This window comes from Panthera pardus, unplaced genomic scaffold (assembly GCF_024362965.1).
Source record: "Panthera pardus isolate Hobbes unplaced genomic scaffold, ASM2436296v1 HiC_scaffold_27, whole genome shotgun sequence".
In the NCBI taxonomy this organism is placed as follows: domain Eukaryota; kingdom Metazoa; phylum Chordata; class Mammalia; order Carnivora; family Felidae; genus Panthera; species Panthera pardus.
The window spans coordinates 26,632,249-26,652,364 of record NW_026526843.1 but is presented as its reverse complement, the minus strand read 5'-3'; the positions used below and the strand labels follow the sequence as shown (position 1 = coordinate 26,652,364).

The window sequence follows — 20,116 nt, the reverse complement described above, 5'->3', positions numbered from 1 at the left end:
GGTTCAACCTTCAGATTATTTGTGCCTAGTATTAGTCATGGAAACTTGCTCTATATCAATCAGACAAAAAGCCCACTTTAAAAAAGTGACGTGTAATATTTTTGATTAGGAAATAAAATTGTCTCCAGATTAAAATTCTACTGCTTAATTTATTCTATATTTTATGAATGTTTCCTTTTGGGGCTTTTTTTCTTTTTACACGCTCACACACTGGTAAGTAGAAGCTGAAAAAGCAGAAAATTAAATAGCTATTTTGGCATGGCTTGGAATTGCAGACAATTTATGCAGTCAGCTGGAAAAGAAATCACCACCATGTTGGCTTTGTGTAGTGCTAGAGTGGACAGACACAAAGATTTTTTTTTTTTTTTGCATGAAAGAACACATGCCCCCTGTCACAGTCACACTTGAAGATTTGCTCCTGAAAGAAAAGTAACATGAGAAAAGTCAAAAAAGTAAACGGATAGTTGTAAAGACGACAATGTACTCGCTCCCGGGTGTATTTGGACATACTTAGAGAGAGAGAAAACTCCTCCTGGGACATTTTGCTTCATTAAAAATAGCAATAGAATTCTATATCCTCCCAGTATTTGTCACCCCTGAAAAACAGGGGCCAGCTTATTTTAATCAGATTTGTTGATTCATTTAATGAAAAGGCATCTTCCTTGTCAAATCGCAGATGATCAAATCCCCAGTATTAAGTGACTGGCCTCATCCCTAGTAGGCTATCAGTATATCCAAGGAATAGAAACGAAGTGTTCTTGCCTGAAAGAGGTAGCGTCGTGAAGTATTGCCTGTGAATTGTCACCGTTATCAGATTTAAAACGCAATAACAATTGTAATTTTCTACAATCGAAAACCAGCTTTGGTTTTCTGCTCCCCCCACGAAACAAAAACTGATTTATTGCTGGCCAGAGGTCCTAGTCCGCCAGAAACATGGTCCAGACAGAAATGATTAATGTTTCCCTCCAAATTAATTTCAAGCTGTCTAACTTAGCTATTTCCATTTTCCCCTAAGTAAACACCAGACCTGAATTTTCTATTACAAACAGCAATAACCAATCTACCTATGCCATCCGTTAGCTGCACATGTATTTTTTTCTCTATAAAGGACCTGGCCTTTTAGTAGTCGCTCACTCAATTCAAAACACAGGACTGAGAGCAAGGGAGAGACTCCCTTGAGCCATTCGGTCTTAAAAATCTTAACATGGGCACACGCGAGGTAAGAGGCATCATTCTAGAATGAATCAAAGGCAGGCTTGCCCTGAGAGATCTCTTGATTCAAATAATTAAGAGGGTGACTTCATAGAGTACGAGGTGGAGAGCACGAAATGAAAATTCTAAGGAGCAAGGCACGTGTTGAGGGTATCGTTTGTCGTGATACCTTGTTTTCCACATATCCATTTCAGTATACATCTGCGCTGACGCACGATGCAATACTGGTCATCGCAGAAGCTTTCCGCTACCTGAGGAGGCAGCGAGTGGATGTATCCCGAAGAGGCAGTGCTGGAGACTGCTTGGCAAATCCCGCTGTGCCCTGGAGTCAAGGAATTGATATCGAGAGAGCTCTAAAAATGGTAAAGACCACGCTGGGTTATTGGGGTGGGGGGCGGGGGGCCTTATAAAGACACAAAAAAAGTAAGACCTCAGTCTTGAAAAAAGCCATCCTAAAGGGAACAGGATCCAAGTCTAAGAAGGTCAGAGCACGCAGAAGAGGAGCACCGGCATTTATTCATCAAAATCTAGAAATCGCAAACCAGAAGCTTCTTCCTCGAAGCTTGAAACATTGTCAGTTGAGGGCAAATGAATATTTAGTTCTGTGCTACACTGCGGGTAGTAAATCAAACCCAGTACCCTCAAAACTGATGGACTGAACATGTAAACAACTTCAAACTTTCTAACCTTTCCAGGCACGTGGTGTTACTTTGGGGGGCTGGGATATTCTGTAGGATGCTCCTAACTTGAAGGTAGACATCACAAAGGACGGCGGCATCCTCTGGCTCAGCAGACAACTCATCAGCCCGGATGGACTGTGGAGCTGAGCCAGGGCGGCAGTCGTTCTGTTGCCAGAAAGAACCTTTACAACATGCTAATCTACATGGTGAAATGCAGAAATATGATACGTGTCTAGGCCTGCTTAGGAAACCTTTTTTCCCGATGCCCCAGAGAAAAACCTAAAGACAAGTACCAGAAACCAGGAAGGAGACAGTCAAATAGGTCACTTGTTTTTAGTATTTACTGGTAGGCGATCATTTAAGACTTCAGGAAGTACCCTTTGAACAGATCTCATTCTTTACACCAGGAGCAGCGTCGGTCATTCATTGCAGCTTTCTGAGCAGGAGCTCTTTCCTGAATATTTCGTCTGATGCTACATGTGCCTGCATGCATTAAAATGAGCCTTCCAGAGTACAAGCGCCTCTTATTTCTACTTATGTAATTATCCCAATGTTTGGGATATCCAAAGAAACAAACTGATAGGCAATGATAAGATAATTCTGTGCCCAACCCAGTAAAGAAGAATCCATCATGGCCTCATCACGTACATCATTTTGTGTAGTTGGCTCTCCTTCTGCTGCCTTAAATTTGCCAAGTTGGAAGCACTCAATCAAAAGGGGTTAGTAGCCCCTGTGTCTCTCTCCAAGAAAGAGAGATGACTCATTCTCCCATCATGCAGATTTTTATGTCATTATGTCAGTTCCCTAACAAATGCCCTAAGTGTAGTTTTATGGAGGTAGCACTGCACAATTTTGAAGAGCAGTTAATTAAATTCAACCTTCATAGCAGTTACAAGATTTGTACTGTCAGGTGAAACATAATGATGACTAAAATACAAAACTCCCTCCGAGTAAATCAAAAGGAGTTTTCGTCAACCAAATCTCAAGGGGCAAGTACCAGCATCTCCAACGGACTCCCCATTCATGGCACGAACAACAAATAGAAAATGGCTACCGGAATGAAGGATAAGAAATCTATCTGGCTAGGGAAAAAACTAGATTGATCACACCATTGCGCAAATAGTTTCTGCACGTCTAACTCACTTATAAACCTCGAGTTATAAGCCTGGTAAGTAACCTTCCTCCCAGGCCCTAAGGATCAAACACTCAACCAAAGGGATGCTTTACCAATTTCTACAGGCCAACTTCTTCCTGCTGCAGCAGAGAGGCTGGAAAGTATCAACATTTTCCAGAAGCACATGTTCCCTTTGTGATAAATGCTCAGTAAAATTCCACTGTTCAGAGGGACTGCGAGGGAAGACGGTCTGAAGTACTAAAGGTTTTACTATAGTAAAAAAAAAAAAATCCCATTTTATTTAATTAAAAGTGACAATGCATGTGTAAATGCCTCCCTCACTGTGACTAGCACGTAGTTGTTGCTCAATAAATCATTCTCTTCCTTCAAAGAAATCTGGCAAACATAATCACTGCCTGATAGAGGCTCCGAAGGGGCCTGTTTTAATGAATAAATAAGCATACCCCTCAGTCAGTAAATATTTATTGAGCACCAATGGCTGTGTATAAGGCTCAAAGTTAGTATGCAAACATGAAATAAGGTGAGGAGAGCTCACACTTAAATTGTTAATATGTAGGCTCACCTGGGTGGCTCAGTCAGTTAAGCGTCCCACTTTAGCTCAGGTCATGAGCTCATGACTCATGAGTTCGAGCCCTGCATCGGGCTCTGTGCTGACAGCTTGGAGCCTGGGGCCTGCTTCAGATTCTGTGTCTCCCTCTCTCTCTCTGCCCCTCCCCAACTCACGCTCTCTCTCTCTCTCTCAAAAATAAATAAACATTAAAGAATTGTTAATATGTAAATAAATGTACTTAAAGCCACTTGAAAATTGGGTAATCTACAGACTGTGCAAAGATCAGCCTGAGCCTCGCCTGCTGGAACATGTCACGATTCTAAAGCATTAAAGCTTGTCCCTTTGTTCAGCAAACGTTTATTAAGCACCTGCTCTATTCCAGTTCCTGTACTAGCTGCTGAGAGCACAGGAAAAGAAGGTCTCTCATCTTGAGATGTTCCCAAACTAGTAAGGGAGATGGAAATACAGAGATGATTAAAATGTTATGGTTAGGTTCTCCAGAGGGTGCTATGGGAACCCAGAGGAGAAGCACCTAATAAGAGACTGGAGTGGAGCAGGGGTGGGGGGGGGCGGCGATTAAAGAAAAGTTCCCAGGTGGGATGGTGGGGAACCGTAACTGACAGTCACGTCATTGAAAATAGACTTCCCTCTGATTCTACTTCTGTTCACCAGAAGTTTTCATCGTGGAGTCTCGAATCTCCTGGACGTACCTAGACTGGTGTCCAATTTGTCTATTGTGTTTAAATACGCTAGATCTTTAGAAATATACAATCCTTAACGAGACTTGAAGCCTTTGCTATTTTCGGGAATGAAGGGTTTCCTTAATAAGTTCCTATGCCAGTGTGTCTGCCCTACCTACCTGCTCTCCTAGAATTCAAAGCTCAGAATGGAGTGTCAAGAACCCTTCTTGCATCACAGTGTACCCCAGACAGGCTAAGCAATTTCTATCTCAACAAGGGACTTTTACTTTAGCCGGAAGTGTGACATCACCTTCTCTGCGAGCCTGAGCTGACAATGGTGCTTAGGTTTGTTGGGTCAGTAGAACAATCATCTTGTCTTCAGGAAGTCACATTGGAGCCTTTCTCTTTGAACGAGAAGGTCGTTTTCCCATCGGTGGTGAACAAGCTCCCTTTCCTTTCAAAAGATGCTCCCTAATATTTGACCTCAGTTCTCACTTCCACAGCACAAGCCCATTACCACTGCTGACTTGCTAAGTAGCTTGCCACTTTCTGGAAGTAATAAAAAAGTATTCTATCCTTTCATCCTAGGAAAAAGAGACAGATGCTTTTCCTTTGAAGCAAATGGCTTGACCCTTACCAGATGAAACATTCCAGTGACTTATATTTATAGAGGGTCTTGCGTGCAATGTCCCTGAACCGTAAAATAATTGGTGAGAAAATCTCTCCACCTGGGAGGGATGGCCTTTTATTAGTTCACAATACTGGGACAGACCCAGGAAAAATTGTGACATATGTGAATCTTCAGGTGGCATCCCACATGGGTGTCCAGGCTCTTCTAGTACCTCTGTCTTTCTTATCTAGTACCACACACCCCTGATTCCTTAGACTTCACAAATTTCATCAGTGTATGGTTTATCCCTCCAAGGCCTGGCTCACTGCTTACCTGTTTGTAGCTGGGCATAGGTCAAATAAGAGGAAAATCCACCCCTGTTACTGTGGAGGCTGGTAAATAACACTCTCAAGAAAAAGAACTAAATTCATTTCAATTCACAATAATTATCAATATAGCCCGCAAGTATTACAATGCCTACATAACGACGTGCCAGACACAGTTCTGAACGTTACATGTGTATAACTCATTTAATCTTGCCACAACTCTAAGGGACAGGTACTAGTGGGATTTCCCATTTTACAGATGGGGACACCGAAGTGCAAAAGCATTAGGGAGCACATCCAAGGTTATACAGTTAGTAGGTGATGGAGCTAGAATGCGAATCCAGGAGCTCCAGAGCCCCTATTACTGAAACCAATTTATGCTATATTGGGAATGCTAAGACACAGCCACAGCCCTCATGGAACTCACAGTTTAGAAGAATGCATTATGCTAGTTAAGAATACCCTCAGGCTACTCCCTTGAGAAGAGGCTAATGATAGAAATCTCACACCCTTGAAAAAGTGGTGGTAGGGCCTTCCCGGGATCATATAGGTAACTGCCTATCATCCACTCGAAGCTTCACAAAATGCCAGAGAAGAAATAAAGATCCATATGGACTTGATCTGGTGGATTGAGCTCAATGACTCAAGATCAAAGTTCTCCAAGCTTCTAAGATCTGTCAGCAGACCTCATCCCAGAGACCTAGAAGGCAGTAATGCGGTGGTATTTTAAAATTTTACATTTTTCCTTCCTACCAGGTACAAGTACAAGGAATGACCGGAAACATCCAATTTGACACTTACGGACGTAGGACAAATTATACCATCGATGTGTACGAGATGAAAGTCACCGGCTCTCGAAAAGTAAGTAGCCAAAACAGATACACAAAGACAAAGTCTTTCACAAGGTGACAGCACTCAGGTGCAAGAAAAGAGATGTTAGAAAACACATACAAAGCAAATTCCCACACATCATTTTTGCCTTTCTGTTGGCAAATAGTGTAGATACGCAGAGTTGTTTTGCGATCAGAGTGTTCCATCTATACGCATTCTGAAAGGAGTGTTTCCCTCGGAGTCTCTCCTATAAAAGTGATAGACTTGGGGCACCTGGGTGGCTCAGTCAGTTGAAGTCCAATTCTTGATTCCAGCTCAGGTCATGATCTCAGGGTCATGGGATCGAGCCCTGCATTGGGCTCCACTCTCAGTGTGGAGCCTGCTTAAGATTCTCTCTCTCCCTCTTTCTCTGCCCCTCTCCTCTGCTCGTGTGCATTCTCTCTCTCTCTCTCTCTCTCTCTCTCTCTCTCTTTCTCTCTCTCTCAAATAAAAAATAAATAAAATAAAAGAGATAGACTCAAGAATTATTAACGGCTTCTAACAATAGAGGGAAGGAATCACAAATTTTACAGCATGTTGTTATTTAAACAAACTGCCAAGGTACATACAGTTTTAGCAAAAGAATCAGAAAGTAGGTACCTCTCCAGTAGGTATCTTTGCCACCTCACCCCCCTGCAAAGGACTCTGGACAAAGTACCTTTCTCTACAGCTAACTTGTACAATGATCACTTTGCTTCTATCATACTGATAGTTAAGTTAGGCATGAAATGAGGATTTTGCAGCCATTTGATAAAATCCTAGAATGTAAAATAGCTTGGGTCATTTCTACAGGACACTCCTTGGTTTCCCACCCTGACATCCTAGCTTTCCCACAGTTCAGAGCAAAGCACTCTTCTGCTGTATGAGTTTAAAGGGGAACAAAAGGCTAACCGTCCTACAGTGGGCTGAATTATTTTACAAAATACCACTAAAGGCGAAGTGGGGATGGGAACCCCAGGATGAAGGTTTGTATCACAGTTGGGTTCCTGGTGGGGGTGCCAAGACAGAGGGAGACAGGACATCAATGCTTGGAAAGCTCCGGTAACCAAAAAGAAAGTTTTATTCCACAACAGCACTTGAATTTCATGCAGTACTTTTTGAGTGAAAAAAAAAGGCAACCAGGTCAAATGTCTGCTCTTTCTAGGCTGGCTACTGGAATGAGTACGAAAGATTTGTGCCTTTCTCAGATCAGCAAATCAGCAATGACAGCGCATCCTCAGAGAACCGGACCATTGTAGTGACTACCATTCTGGTAAGTACGAAGGGAAGGTAGGTGGGCTTTCTGTACAGCAAGACTTCTTTCTGTAAAGCATTATTCAGCCAGTACAAAAGACCTCAGTTTCAAGCAGTGAAAACATCCAACAGGTCAGCTTAGGAATCTCTCAAACTATCTTGCTATGATCATGAACAGAATGTCTTTTTAAAAAGAAAAAGAATATGGGGGGGGGTGCCTGGGTGTCTCTTTCAGTTAAATGTCTGACTCTTGATTTCAGCTCAGGCCATGATCTCATGGTTGGTGAGATCAAGCCCTGCATCGGGTTCTGCGCTGACAGTTGCAGAACCTGCTTGGGATTCTCTCTCTCCCTCTTTCTCTCTGCCCCTCCCCTACTCTCTGTCTCTATCAAAATAAATAAACTTTTTTAAAAAACAGAAAAAGAATAGGAATTTGGGACAGTTCCATATATCATTCTCTTCTTTGCCACCCCCCACGCACGTGCAAGCATGCATACACACACACACACACACACACACACACACACACATATATATACACTCACTAAAGGATTGAGGTTTCATCTGGACTTGGAATCTAACTTTTCACCGTGGGGGAGACAGCATTATGTGAAAGAGAGAGTAGGTTAGGGTTAATGTTAGGTCTACCACTAACCTGTGTTTAACTGTGCAAGTCACAACTTCTCTGAGCCACAGGTTACGTTTCTTTTAATTTATGAAATGGGTATCATAATGTCATAAGACATAAGACATATTGTTTCAAGGCAATATTCACCATTTAAAGCTTTCCTGCAAAATTCAAAGCATGGTTGACACGCAAGATAGTGTTCTCATTTAGTTTTAAAATGTTTTTTCCAAAAGCTGGTATGTTCTTACTACGTGAAGTACAAACCAGGGTTGAAAATGAGTATACCCCTAGGTCTGACGATGTAAATAAATGAATGGAGATTTAGCTGAAGTTTACCTTTGACATGCAAACAGACATGTCAAATCCTCATTTTGTCCTAGGTACTGTACTAGGCCGTGAGGATGTAGAAACGAATAAGCCACAGACCCTGACCTCACAAAGATCACAGTGGTTCTTAAGGGCTTGCCTGGGCTGGCTGTGGTTCCTGCATGGGAAATCCTGAGAAATCAAAGGCAGTTCACCTTCATGTAAGAGAAATACCTCTACCCAGTTTGCCTAAATCAAAGGCTTTACAAGTGGAAACTGGTCCTGCTTTCAAACCCTCGAAAAGAACTTAAATCCTTCTCTACATCTTTAAATCATCAGTTAGGGACTCCAAGGAATAGATAGCCCAGCGAATAGTCAGTCTATTGAGGTTCCTCTGCTTATTAAGCAAACATTTTTTAAAGGCTCTCTTCACACACCAAACCTCAACAGGCACATGGTGGGGGGGGACAGTTATTACATTCATCATCTCTTAGAATAACGTGTAGGGGTAATCCTTTGATCTCCCTCTGGTCCCTAAGGAATCACCATATGTAATGTATAAGAAGAACCATGAGCAATTGGAAGGAAATGAGAGATATGAAGGCTATTGTGTCGACTTAGCCTATGAAATAGCCAAACACGTGAGGATCAAATACAAATTGTCCATTGTCGGCGACGGGAAATATGGCGCAAGGGATCCAGAGACAAAAATATGGAATGGCATGGTTGGAGAACTTGTCTATGGGGTAAGTCTTTTCAACGCTATTTTCACTTACTTCTATGCTTTCCACTTATCAATGATAGAGGATTTCATTTTCAATTATTCAATTGTAGAGTTTTCATGTGGTCTGTAAAAAAAACAAAAACAAAAACAAAACATTTTCTTCTCCAATTGACTTCTGTCAAGGTAGGATTGTCAATAGCACCATTTGGGCAACAGGATTATGTGGCTAAAAGCAAAGTAAAATCGGGGAACTTTATTTGGCAACATTAAATACAGCCTGCCCTCTACTGAAAATCTGTCCCTTCTGTGTTCTCCGTGTCAGGCAGCAGAAGTTGCTGCCTCAGCGACTTTGCCTACACAAACGGGTCACCTTTGCTCGCTGCTCTCTCATCTCTAGGCAGCGACCATGTCCTGTGTTCTACTCTCAAATTCAGACACATTCTTCATCCCACTATCATCATTTTAGTTAAGGTTCTCACCACTTGTCGGTCATTTAACTGATTTCCCTGCCTCTACTCTTACCCTGGCAAATCAGATCTCCACATTATTGTAACTTCCCACTTTAAAAATCAGGATAAAGGGGCACCTGGGTGGCTCAGTTGGTTCAGCATCCGGCTTCGGCTCAGGTCATGATCTCACAGTTCGTGGGTTCAAGCCCTGCGTCGGGCTCTGTGCAGACAGCTCAGATCCTGAAGCCTGCTTTGGATTCTGTGTCTCCCTCTGTCTCTGCCCCTCCCCTGCTCATGCTCTGTCTCTCGCTGTCTCTCAAAAAATAAAATAAAAAATTTTTTAATTTTTTAAAAAAAAGATAAAAATCAGGATAAAATTCCAAGTCCTCAGCATGGCAAGGAGTGCACGTCATAATCTGGCACCTACCTACCTCCCTAGATTCATCTTGTACTCTTTCCCCTTAGAACTCAATGTTCCAGCTACTGAAAAGTATGTGTTGCTCCCTAAAGGTCACTTAGGCCATCCCCGGAAGTACCTTTGCCTCTCTCAGTCAGCTAACGCCACCTAGCAGTCCTCCAGAGCTCTGATGTGTCCCCACTTTCAGGAAGACTTCCTGAATGGGATTACCATTTACCCACCAGCAGTCTGGTTAGGTACCCCTGCTTTTTGCTTTCTTGTAGTGCTTTTGAACCTGTGTTATAATGATCTGTTTACAAGTTCAGCTGAACTTGCCCCAACTAGACTATGAACTCCTTGAGTAGAGACGCCGTATCTGATTTCTTTCAACATCCCAGAGCATGGCGCATAATGGAAGTTCAACAAATAATTGTTGGATGAATTAATAAAGGAATAGAATCATTGTGCTAAGGGCTTGCCCATGGGCCAAGTACAGAAGAATTACACTGATAATTAGGGCTTTCAGAAGGGGTACAGCTGTATCTTCAGAGCTCTGCAGTGGCTTTACTTTAAAAGGTTTTGGCCTCTGGTTGGGAATGTCAGATCTTGGGCCGCCCACTGAGGCATATAGAGACAGGCAGAACTGGACGTAAGAACTGCCCATTGGGTGAACCAGTCACTAGAGAACTAACCCAAGTGTAGATGGTGGCAGCAGATGTTTAGTTATCTCTGATTTTTATTTTCATTACAGTTGGTTAACATACAGTCTTGTATTAGTTTCAGGTGTACAATATCGTGATTCAACACTTGCATACATCACCCGGTGCTCATTGCAACAAGTGTATTCTGCAGACGTTTAGATCTAACAGACAAGGATTACTTGCAATGACTTGCCTTGCCTAGACAGCAGGTTAGGGGAAGACAGAGGAATCTAGAGGGTGCATATACTGAGATGAAGTTGGCAAGAAGAAACCATCACAATTAATTACTGGACTGAGGTTCAAGCTCAGGACTGGATTGGATGAGGTTCAGATGGGAATCAGCAAGAATAAGGTACAGCTCTCCCATCAGAAGATAGTACTGGGGTCACTAAATAAGTTTTTGGAACAGGTCCTCAGGAACAAGTACAAAGGGAGAAGCTCGTTGCTAAAAATAAGGGCGCAGAAAAGGAATTAAGGCTTAAAATGAGATTGGACCTCAAGTACCAAAACTAGGGCACCATCCTCCAGTCAGACAAGGAGGAAGGCAATTTGAACCTCAGCCCCCAGCTATGGGGCTGGAGCCAATTATCTCCCGTCTTGGGTCAAGGTTGGCCCTGGGAACTGGCACAGGGCTGAGTTGCAGATGAGACTCAAGTGAACTCAGTGATGAGAAAGAGAAGAACCTGTAATGCCAGAGACAGGGGGCTGAACAAGGGGCAGAGCACCTGTCATGCTTCCTAAGGACCCTGAGAAGCTCTGAACCATCTTGACACAACTCTAACGTCTTTATGACTTGGCAGTCAAGTCTTCTTCTCTTTTCTATCCCTCATCTCCCCAACACTCAGGCTCCAAGAGGTCCTGTCTTGCTCACAGCATTCCCCCGCACTTAGCACATTACGTGGTCCATAGTAGATCCTCACTTTTTGTTCTAACGAGCGAATGCCTGGCACACAGTCATGCCCAGGCATTAATCTTTAAATTTAGCTCATGGTCAGAGGCAATCTTGTATCATTATCATTATTTATTCTTATTATTAGCTACCATTTGTTGCATATTTCCTAGTTGCCAGACCCAGTGCTAAATGCTCTGTAGACATTATGTAACTTAATCCTCATAACATACCTTCAAGGGAGATGCCATCATGTTAATCATTCTACAGATGAAAACACTGAAGCCTAGAGAGGTGAAGTCTTAGGCTAACGCCAAACAGCCTGTAGTGACACAGTGATTTGAACCCAGGTCTCTGACTATGAAGTCCATGTTCTTTAACCATTGCCCTAGACTGCTCAACAGCTAAAGTGTTATTTCACACCCATCCCATCATAAAAGATAGTTGAAACTTGTTGAAAAGCTTTTGGTGCCTCTGCCTTTCTGGGGAGAAGACTGGCCACAAAAGCATGAATTTCAGGTGTCGGTTTCTACCAGGCCAGAATAACTGACGTGAGTTCTACCAGCCCATTGTGACTCAACAGCCAGAGCTGTCTAGTGTCTCAAGAGAAAACCTGTCACATTCTGTGAATAGCTGAGTGCCCTCCTGGCAATGAGCAAGACATTAGTCCCAGTTGATATAGAGCAAGATTTCCTGACACTGTTTGGACAAAGACCCAGCTTTCTCACTGGGTTTTGGCTTCTCTTCTGGCGTGTCCCCTGTACGACACCCACCTAATCTCCACATTCTCTCCCTCTTTCCAGTGTGGGTAAGTGTGAGTGAGGGAGCTTGAGAATTAGAGAGTCCCTTCCTTGTTGAGTGATTTAGAAATCAGCTCTTCACTGCCAAATAGGTAAAAATTCTTCTGAAGGAGCCTTCCCTTCTATTCCCTCCAGTTCTTTCTACTGAAGACAAAAGCAATAGCTAGGGAAGTCTCTCATAGGAATATCCTCCCTCCTCCCACCTGGAACAAGTTTCTGATGCCTTCTGGGATAATAACACAAGGTGATTCCAGGGAATTGACAGCAAACCAATTGCCGATTTCCACTTTCCTCTAAAACCTGTGGCTGTGAAAAATGGATGTTCTTGTCATGCTGGAGTAAGACCTCTCGGTGAAGGCGGATGATCTCACAAGCTGAATGTGTCCTCCTCTTCATTTAGAAGTTGTAATCTTCCAGCACTGGGAAGTTTTCCACTTCTCTTTCAGTGATAGAAATGGAGAAAAGTGAAAACACGGGCATTCGTTTCTGGCAGGCCTGGGCTCTTGTAGTTTGCAAGTTGCTTAAGAAAAAAAGGGGGGGAGGAAAACTAGTTCTTGCAATGAACATGAAACCTACACAGATAAGCACAGATTTATCTTTAGGGAATTTTCTCTTCTGCTTTTAGCATGTAAAACAGATCAGAGTAGGGAAAAAAAAAATGAAGACAGGCAGAGATGAAAAAAGCTTCGCAAAGAAGATTTCAGTATCTACCACAAAGTCTCCAGAAAGAGTCCAAATGAATTAAATTTGTTTAGGAAGAAAGAAGCCAATCAGCCTCTTTTCAGATGATTCCTAAATGGGTTTTTTCCCTCTAAAGAAAACCAAATCAAGGTTGATGTTTGGGGCACCTTGTATTGCTAAGAAGGCTATTTTTGAAACAAACGTCAGTAGGACACAATGTGCCCCATTATGTAAGCTCTTCAGAACATTATGGACTTGAAACTGTCCACCTGCTTTTAGCAGTTTTGATTTTGAGCTGGATGTCTATAACATCACCACATGGTAATTGTCCCCAGCTTAAATGGCTTACAGACCACAAGTTTTTATGGCTCCAAAATAGCATGTGTTGTAAGAGGACATTTAAAAACATTTTGTAGCTAACAGGGCTGTTAGACATCTTTTAGCCTACCATTTCAGTCGTTTTACAGATAAATATGGGGATCAGCCAGGAATGGCCATTAGAACTGCCATTTGGGTAAACCAGGCAACCAAGCCCTGATGGGATGACAGAAATAGTGGCGGGAATTGTGACAAGGTCGCAAAATTGCAAAGCTTGGCAGAGCTTGGACTGTAACTCAGGTTTCTTGACTCCTGGCCCAGTGCTCTGTGGACTGGGTCACAATGGCTCAGTTTACTAAGCTTGCCAGATTATGGGAAGATTGGTGTTATATCAGATACAACATCCCCATCTGCCTTCAAGGGGGTTGCAATCTAGTTGGATTATGAGCTTTTCCGTCCAAGATACCCATCCTGCTTATCTGTGGCCTCCAGAATAATGCCATACACATCTCTAGTTATCACTTGAAATATCTGAAAACCCAAAGCAGGCAGCTGGGGGTTTCTGCCCTTTGAGAGGAGATATAATCTAACAGAAAAAGAGAGTCAGGGAAAGGGCTGGAAAGAAATCGAGGTTCTAATTGACAAAGGGTCGCCTGCCAGCAGGCAGCTGCTGTGTTCCTTATGTTCCCAGCACTTAGAACTAAAGATGAAGATAGGAGGGAGAGAGTTGCCTTGGGAAAGGCCAAACCACTGCCCATATTGGTACCTCTGGCTTAAAAGAGAGCAGACAGCTTGGGGATGGAGATGGGGTTGGGGGGTGGTTGATTCCAGGTCGCAGCCCCCGGGCACCCTCAGACCCCTTCACACTCCCAGGACAAATGGCAATTTTATAGATGCTATTCACACTGACATTTCTCTACCTAGCAGAAATTATCTCTTAGGTTGTCACTATCCTAAGATAGATTCATTTTCCATTAAGAAAGACAGGAAGTCGATCTGTCCTTCCAGCTAAAAGGCAGAGAAGCAAGGGTGCAGTAACAGACGCCAAATATTCTTTTCTATTCTTCAGGTGATTACACTGGGCTTTGGCAGAAGGGCTGATGGTTTGATAAAAATGCCCCTCTCTTTCAAATGATGTGTGTGCTCTCTTTCAAATGCTCCAGGAAGGAGCATTAATGACGCACGGAGGTCTGCCATTCTGAGCAGAGAGGGTGGGGAGTTGCCTTTATGTTGGCCTCCTAAATCTTTAACTTGCCTCGAAAATGACTTTCCTCCTGGTCTGCGTGCTGTGGCAGTTCCAGGAGAGCTAAATGGGTGTTTTCTGACACTACTTACCGGCTCCTCCCATTTCCCTTTATAACCAGCTTGATTGCTCCACAGACATTATGCCAAGCAGATCTTGGGCCCTGAAATAACTGACCATAACAACATCCTTTTCACGTGGAGGAGGGGACAGTGGCGGCAGAGGGCAAGGGCCTCTCCATAGCTGCCTGTGAGCTGACAGGACAGTTCTGCCGCGCTGGCCCCACCAGGCATACAAGAGACGGGGTGGGTTGCTAAGTCCCCTATCCGGCTGGCTGATCACTAGCTCCTTCCTTTCTACTGATTGAGCCTTCTTCCACCTGATTTTTGCTATTCCTTTGTCTTTTTCCGGCCATAATAGGTTTTGGGTTTTTTTGTTTTTGTTTTTTTTTAAGGTTCAGCATGGGAATTCTCATTTTGGAGCCAGGTCCACATCAATGAGGCTTAGTTGAGCACAGATTTAATGTTATTCTTCATTGAGAGAGCACCCTCCAAAAAACAGACTAACACCGCCTTCTTTGAAAAAGCTCCTTAGGAAGAAACAATTCAGAAAAGGTTAAAAAGCTAGACGGAGGGAAAAAGCCAAGTGCCTGGGGGGAGCAAGTTCTTTCTGTTGTCTTCTGTGACTTCAAAAGTACTCCTACTAGGAATGGCGTCCTTTGAGAATCTGGTCTTTTGCTGCGTGTTCCTGGGAAACAGACGAGAAGCTGTGTTTTGTCTCTCTAGCCACTTCTTGTTAGTGTTTAGCCGTGCTTAGCATCTGCTGGCTGTTTGTTGCCGAGATGTTGGGGTTTTTCCCCCCATAAAGGGTGTCAAAATTCTCAAACTCCTTTCTTTACCTGCTTGAAAAGAACCCAGGTCCCCTAAATTCAATCCAAAGTGATTTTCTCACCCAAATGCCCCTTATTTCTTCCTTCCAAAACAAAGAAATGGCCATTTCTCTTAGAACTCTCAATTATTTAGACTTAAAAAAAATCAAAAAAACTAGTTAAATTAACTAATTAAATTCAAATGAGATCAAATGGGAAATGATACGAGAGGGGCATTTGCATGGAGGTCGAAACACATTGGCAAGGACAGAAGGTGGCTTTATCTGTGATTTCTGTTGGCGCACCAAGCCTCTTTCTAGCTGATTCCGACTCTCTCAGCCAAAAAAAAAAAAAAGAAAGAAAGAAAGAAAAGAAAAAGACCCTCTCGCTTTCTGGCCAATTCCAATCTCCTCAGTAGCTTTTGTTTCTAAGATCAGGTCTGGCCCCAGGCAAAAGGGTAAAACCGGTAAAATTGCTGTTTGGCTTCCCTCTGGTTATAAATGCAGAACTGGTGATTCAGGAGTCTGCAGCTAGGAGGGGAGTGTTGAAGCCTTAGGTGATGATCCTGAGGGGAGAAAGTGAAGGACAGAGCCTTCAAGGAGTCTTGCTTATTACTCCACAAACCTTCATCGAATGTCCGCTAAGCCGGCCCCATGAGTAGACTCTGAGGCTCCAAAGCTACGCCTCGGCCGGTCAAGAGAGCAAATCCGGGAACAAATGCCAGAGAAGGAACATGCCATAAGGTAGGAGGACCCATGGTCTTCAGGGTCAAAGAGCCAAGGAAAGAGAGCACATCGTGCAAAAGGCTAGTGGGGTCACATAAGCAGTTAATGTCTGAGGGAAGGACTTCGAATTTGGTGACCAAGTATATAGTTGAAGAAGCGATGTCAATAAATCGGAAGGGTGGGGAGTAGAAGGTAGATCACAGGTGTTTTATAAGGACGAAGTGGTGTTAAAAATCAAGACATGGTAAAGGTGTATTTTCTCAACAAGATTACAGGTAATAGAGAAAGATGTCGTATGGTTAAGAAGGTAGCAGGAGCAAAGAAGGTGGGAGGGGCGGGGTTCGTCTCATTTCTGTCTGTCAGTAAACAGAATTACCTGAATCTGATTTTAAGTGAATAAGACCAAGTCATGGTTTTCAAATGACAGCAAGCATTCAAATCACCTAGAGGGCCACCCAAATCCCACCCACAGTTTCTTATTCCATATATCTGGGATGGGGCCTGAGAATTGGCATTTCTAACAAGTTCCCAGGTGACTCTGATGCTGCTGGTCCAGGGAGCCACCCATTGAGAACCATTGGGATAGGTCAAGAAGGAAAAATTAGTATAAGAATAAATGGAGCTGATTTTTTTTTAAATGTTTGTTTGAGAGCGAGAGAAAGCATGAGCTGGGGAGGCGCAGAGAGAGAGGGAGGGAGAGAGAGAATGTCAAGCAGGTTCCGTGCTGTTAAGCACAGAGCCTGACCTGGGGATCCATGTCACAAACCTGATAGTGACCTGAGCCAAAATCAAGAGTCAGACCGCTTGACCGATGACCCACCCAGGCGCCCTGGAGCTAAGTTTTAAGCAGAGACCAAAGAATATGGGATTCAAGGAATAAGTGGATTAAATCTTAGAAAGTTCAGGGGCGCCTGGGCGGCTCAGTTGGTTAAGTGTCCGACTTTGGCTCAGGTCATGATCTCATGGTTTGTGAGTTCAAGCCTGCACTTAGGATCTTCTGTCCCCTTCTCTCTCTGCCCTTCCCCCTTTTCTCTCAGAAATACATAAACATTAAAAAAAAAAAAAAAAAAAGAAAGTTCGTTTGCTAAGAGATGGGAGTGAAAGAAGGAATAGGTGAATCAGGGTGCCTGGCTGGCTCAGTCCATAGAGGACGCGACTCTTGAACTTGGTGTCACGAGTTCAAGCCCCAAGTTGGGCGTGGAGCCTAGTTAAGAAAAAATAAAATATTTTTTATAAAAGGAATAGGTGAAGGCACAGCAATATGTTGAGAAGAAAAAGGACACAGACGATAGAGCTCGTGTCAGCTGGCGCCCATCTTCTCAGTGAAGAAAGAGGCAAGATCGCCCGCACAGATGATGGGACTGGTAAGGATCAGGGACCGCAAAAAGTGTGGAAGAAGCATCACTCACAGACTTAGAGGAGAATCAGCTTTTGTGTGATAGATGATGGATTTAACTTCACAATTGGGGACGTCTGAGATGCTAGTGAGCATTTCAGGTAGATTTGCTCAGCAGACTGTTGGCTTCAAGAAATACATACTTTCTGAAGCTCCCCTGGGCTACAGGACATCCTCCACAAGGGTGAGGAGTTGTGCCTGCTTTGTCTGTTGCTCACGGCTTCATCCCCAGCACCAAGAGTAGTGCTTGGCACGGAACGGGCACTCAGATATACACTGGAGGGAACCTGAGAGGGGTTGATCGTTGTACCTAAAAGTAGTGTATAGTAGAAACCTGTACACGTCTATAGAGTTAGGACATTATGGTGGTTAAGAGTGTGAGTTCTACAAACATTATCAGCCGTAGCCAAATTATGGAAAGAGCCCAAAAGTCCATCGACTGACAAATGGATAAAGAAGATGTGATATATAGATAGATAGATATTACTCAGCCCTCAAAAAGAATGAAATCTTGCCATTTGCAATGACATGGATGGAGCCAGAGTGTATTATGCTAAGCAAAACGATTCAGTCAGAGAAAAACAAATACCACATGATTTCACGCCTACGTGGAATTTAAAGAAACAAAACAGATGAATATTGGGGAAAGAAGAAGAAAAAGGAAAGCAAACCATAAGAGACTCTAACAATAGAAAACAAACTGAGGGTTGCCAGGGCAGGGTTGGGAGGAGGGCTATATGGGTGATGGGCATTAAGGAGGGCACTTGTGATGGGCTATGGGTGCTAAATGTAAGTGATGAATCAGTAAATTCTACTCCTGAAACCAATATTAGACTATATATTAACTAACTAGAATTTAAATAACTTGAAACAAACCAGAAAAAGAGTATGAGTTCTGAAATCTGAAGACCAGGATTCTAATCCCAGCCCTCAGTTTCTCCTTCATTCGCATGAGGATGATTAGTTTGCTGTGAGAATTAAATGAGATAATATATATGAGGTGCTTACACACAGAGTAAGCAGCGAATAAATGGTAGCTGGCTGTGTATTATCTGCATTTCTCTTTAAATTAATTAAGATGTGTTTTTGAACCAGTTTGAGTCACCATATGGAGCTCAAGTTAGTAAAACATTTCTTTGAAAACATCTTCTATCTCAGAATTCATCATTATCTCCCCCCTCACTGGTAAGGATATTGAGATATAACCCTATGTAACATAGAAAAAAATGATCCTCAAAATTGGTGTTTTCACTTCATATCTGATGGACCATCCAAAAAGCTTTCCTTAGAAGCATTTTTCTAGGTATGCATTTTAAGGCCTGGCTCCAGACTAAAGTCTATTAAACCTACTACTGTTGTAGAAGAACAGTTGTGGAGGCGCCTGGGGGCTCAGTCCATTAGGCATCCGACTCTTGGTTTCAGCTCAGGTCATGATCTCACAGTTCATGAGTTCGAGCCCCTCATCTGGCTCTGTGCTGACAGCATGGCACCTGCTTGGGATTCTCTTTCTCCCCCTCTCTCTCTCTCTGCCCCTCCCCTGCTCGCACTCTCTGTCTCTCTCAAAATAAATAAATAAACATTTTAAAAAAGAAAAATCGTGGAAGACAAAAGAATGAAGTGTAGAAATTGCTAGCACCAAAAAGAAAAGAAGAGAAAAGAAAAGAAAAAAGAAAAGAAAAGAAAAGAAAAGAAAAGAAAAGAAAAGAAAAGAAAAAAGAAAATTTCTAGCGTCTTTTTTCACGGGATTAATATAAAAACATTGCCTGCCTTTGCCTGAGCCCATTATGCAGGGTACTACTGACACTTTTATTTTATTGATCCAACACATGTGAGTGCCCCACTGATATTTATCACTAGACATGATGGTTTCCTATATAAATTCATACGTATTCTAATAACAGCTTTACCTTTGTTCTCGCCCATGCAGAATTCTTTCATGTTTACATAGATTATTTTCAAAAGTCAGCCACTTATTTTTTAGTCATCTCTAGTTTCTTTGGTTTAAAATGTGTTGCAGTGACAGATACAAAAAAGAAACCCAGAAGATTGAGTCCCTGCCTTTGAAGAACCTATGTTTTAATAGACATGCTCTGAAAAAAATAATTCAAGAATAATAGCAAACACTCAAGTAAATTTTACACTGAGTACTGTGGTCCTGTGTTGCACCTCATGGTGGGGAGGGAGGCACAGAGTCTAGACTACTTGCTTGCCCCTCAAAAATATCCAGTCACGTGAGGGAGATAAGACATAAGAGCATGAAAATTAAAATTAAGAAAACAAGAGTTAAGCAGTGATCGGGGCACCTGGCTGGCTCAGTTCGTAGAGCATGTGAATGTTGGTCTCGGGATCATGAGTTCAAGCCCCACGTTGGGCATAGAGCTTACTTAAAATAAAAAAAAAGAAAGGGGGGAGTCTGGGTGGCTCAGTTGGTTGAGCATCAGACTTTGGCTCAGGTCATGATCTCACAGTTTGTGGGTTTGAGCCCCGGGTTGGGCTCTGTGCAGACAGCTCAGAACCTGGAGCCTGCTTCTCTCTCTCTCTCTCTCTCTCACTCTCTGTCCTCCCCAGCTTGTACTCTGTCTCTCTCTCTCTCTCTCTCTCTCTCTGTCAAAAATAAAAATAAACATTAAAATAAGTAAATAAAGTTATAGAAAAAAGAGTTAAGCAGTGATATGTCACAAGGGAGTACAAGATG

At 42.9% G+C, this 20,116-nt stretch overlaps 1 protein-coding gene and 1 long non-coding RNA gene across 11 annotated transcripts in view; one reads left to right on the top strand and one right to left on the bottom strand.

Annotated features, from left to right (window-relative positions):
• The window catches only part of GRIA3 (glutamate ionotropic receptor AMPA type subunit 3), a 266,931-nt gene that overhangs the window by 182,298 nt on the left and 64,517 nt on the right, over positions 1 to 20,116 (top strand). For all 7 annotated transcript variants that reach the window (XR_002073142.2, XM_019421825.2, XM_019421824.2 and 4 more), the window contains 4 exons: positions 1,407 to 1,574; positions 5,950 to 6,054; positions 7,208 to 7,315; positions 8,770 to 8,976. Coding sequence is in view for 6 of the 7 variants with exons in the window: in XM_019421825.2 (XP_019277370.1) it covers positions 1,407 to 1,574; positions 5,950 to 6,054; positions 7,208 to 7,315; positions 8,770 to 8,976 (588 nt within the window). In the remaining variant the exon portion in view is untranslated. The remainder of the gene's footprint in view (positions 1 to 1,406; positions 1,575 to 5,949; positions 6,055 to 7,207; positions 7,316 to 8,769; positions 8,977 to 20,116) is intronic.
• LOC109250727 (uncharacterized) overlaps positions 1 to 20,116 on the bottom strand; it is a 160,365-nt gene that overhangs the window by 83,958 nt on the left and 56,291 nt on the right. Inside the window, exon 1 of one of the 4 annotated variants that reach the window (XR_008418398.1) lies at positions 9,007 to 9,125. The exons of the other annotated variants lie outside the window; for them this stretch is intronic. This is a non-coding gene — a long non-coding RNA (uncharacterized LOC109250727). Of the gene's footprint in view, positions 1 to 9,006; positions 9,126 to 20,116 lie in introns of those variants that run through there. 4 annotated transcript variants of the gene reach the window in all.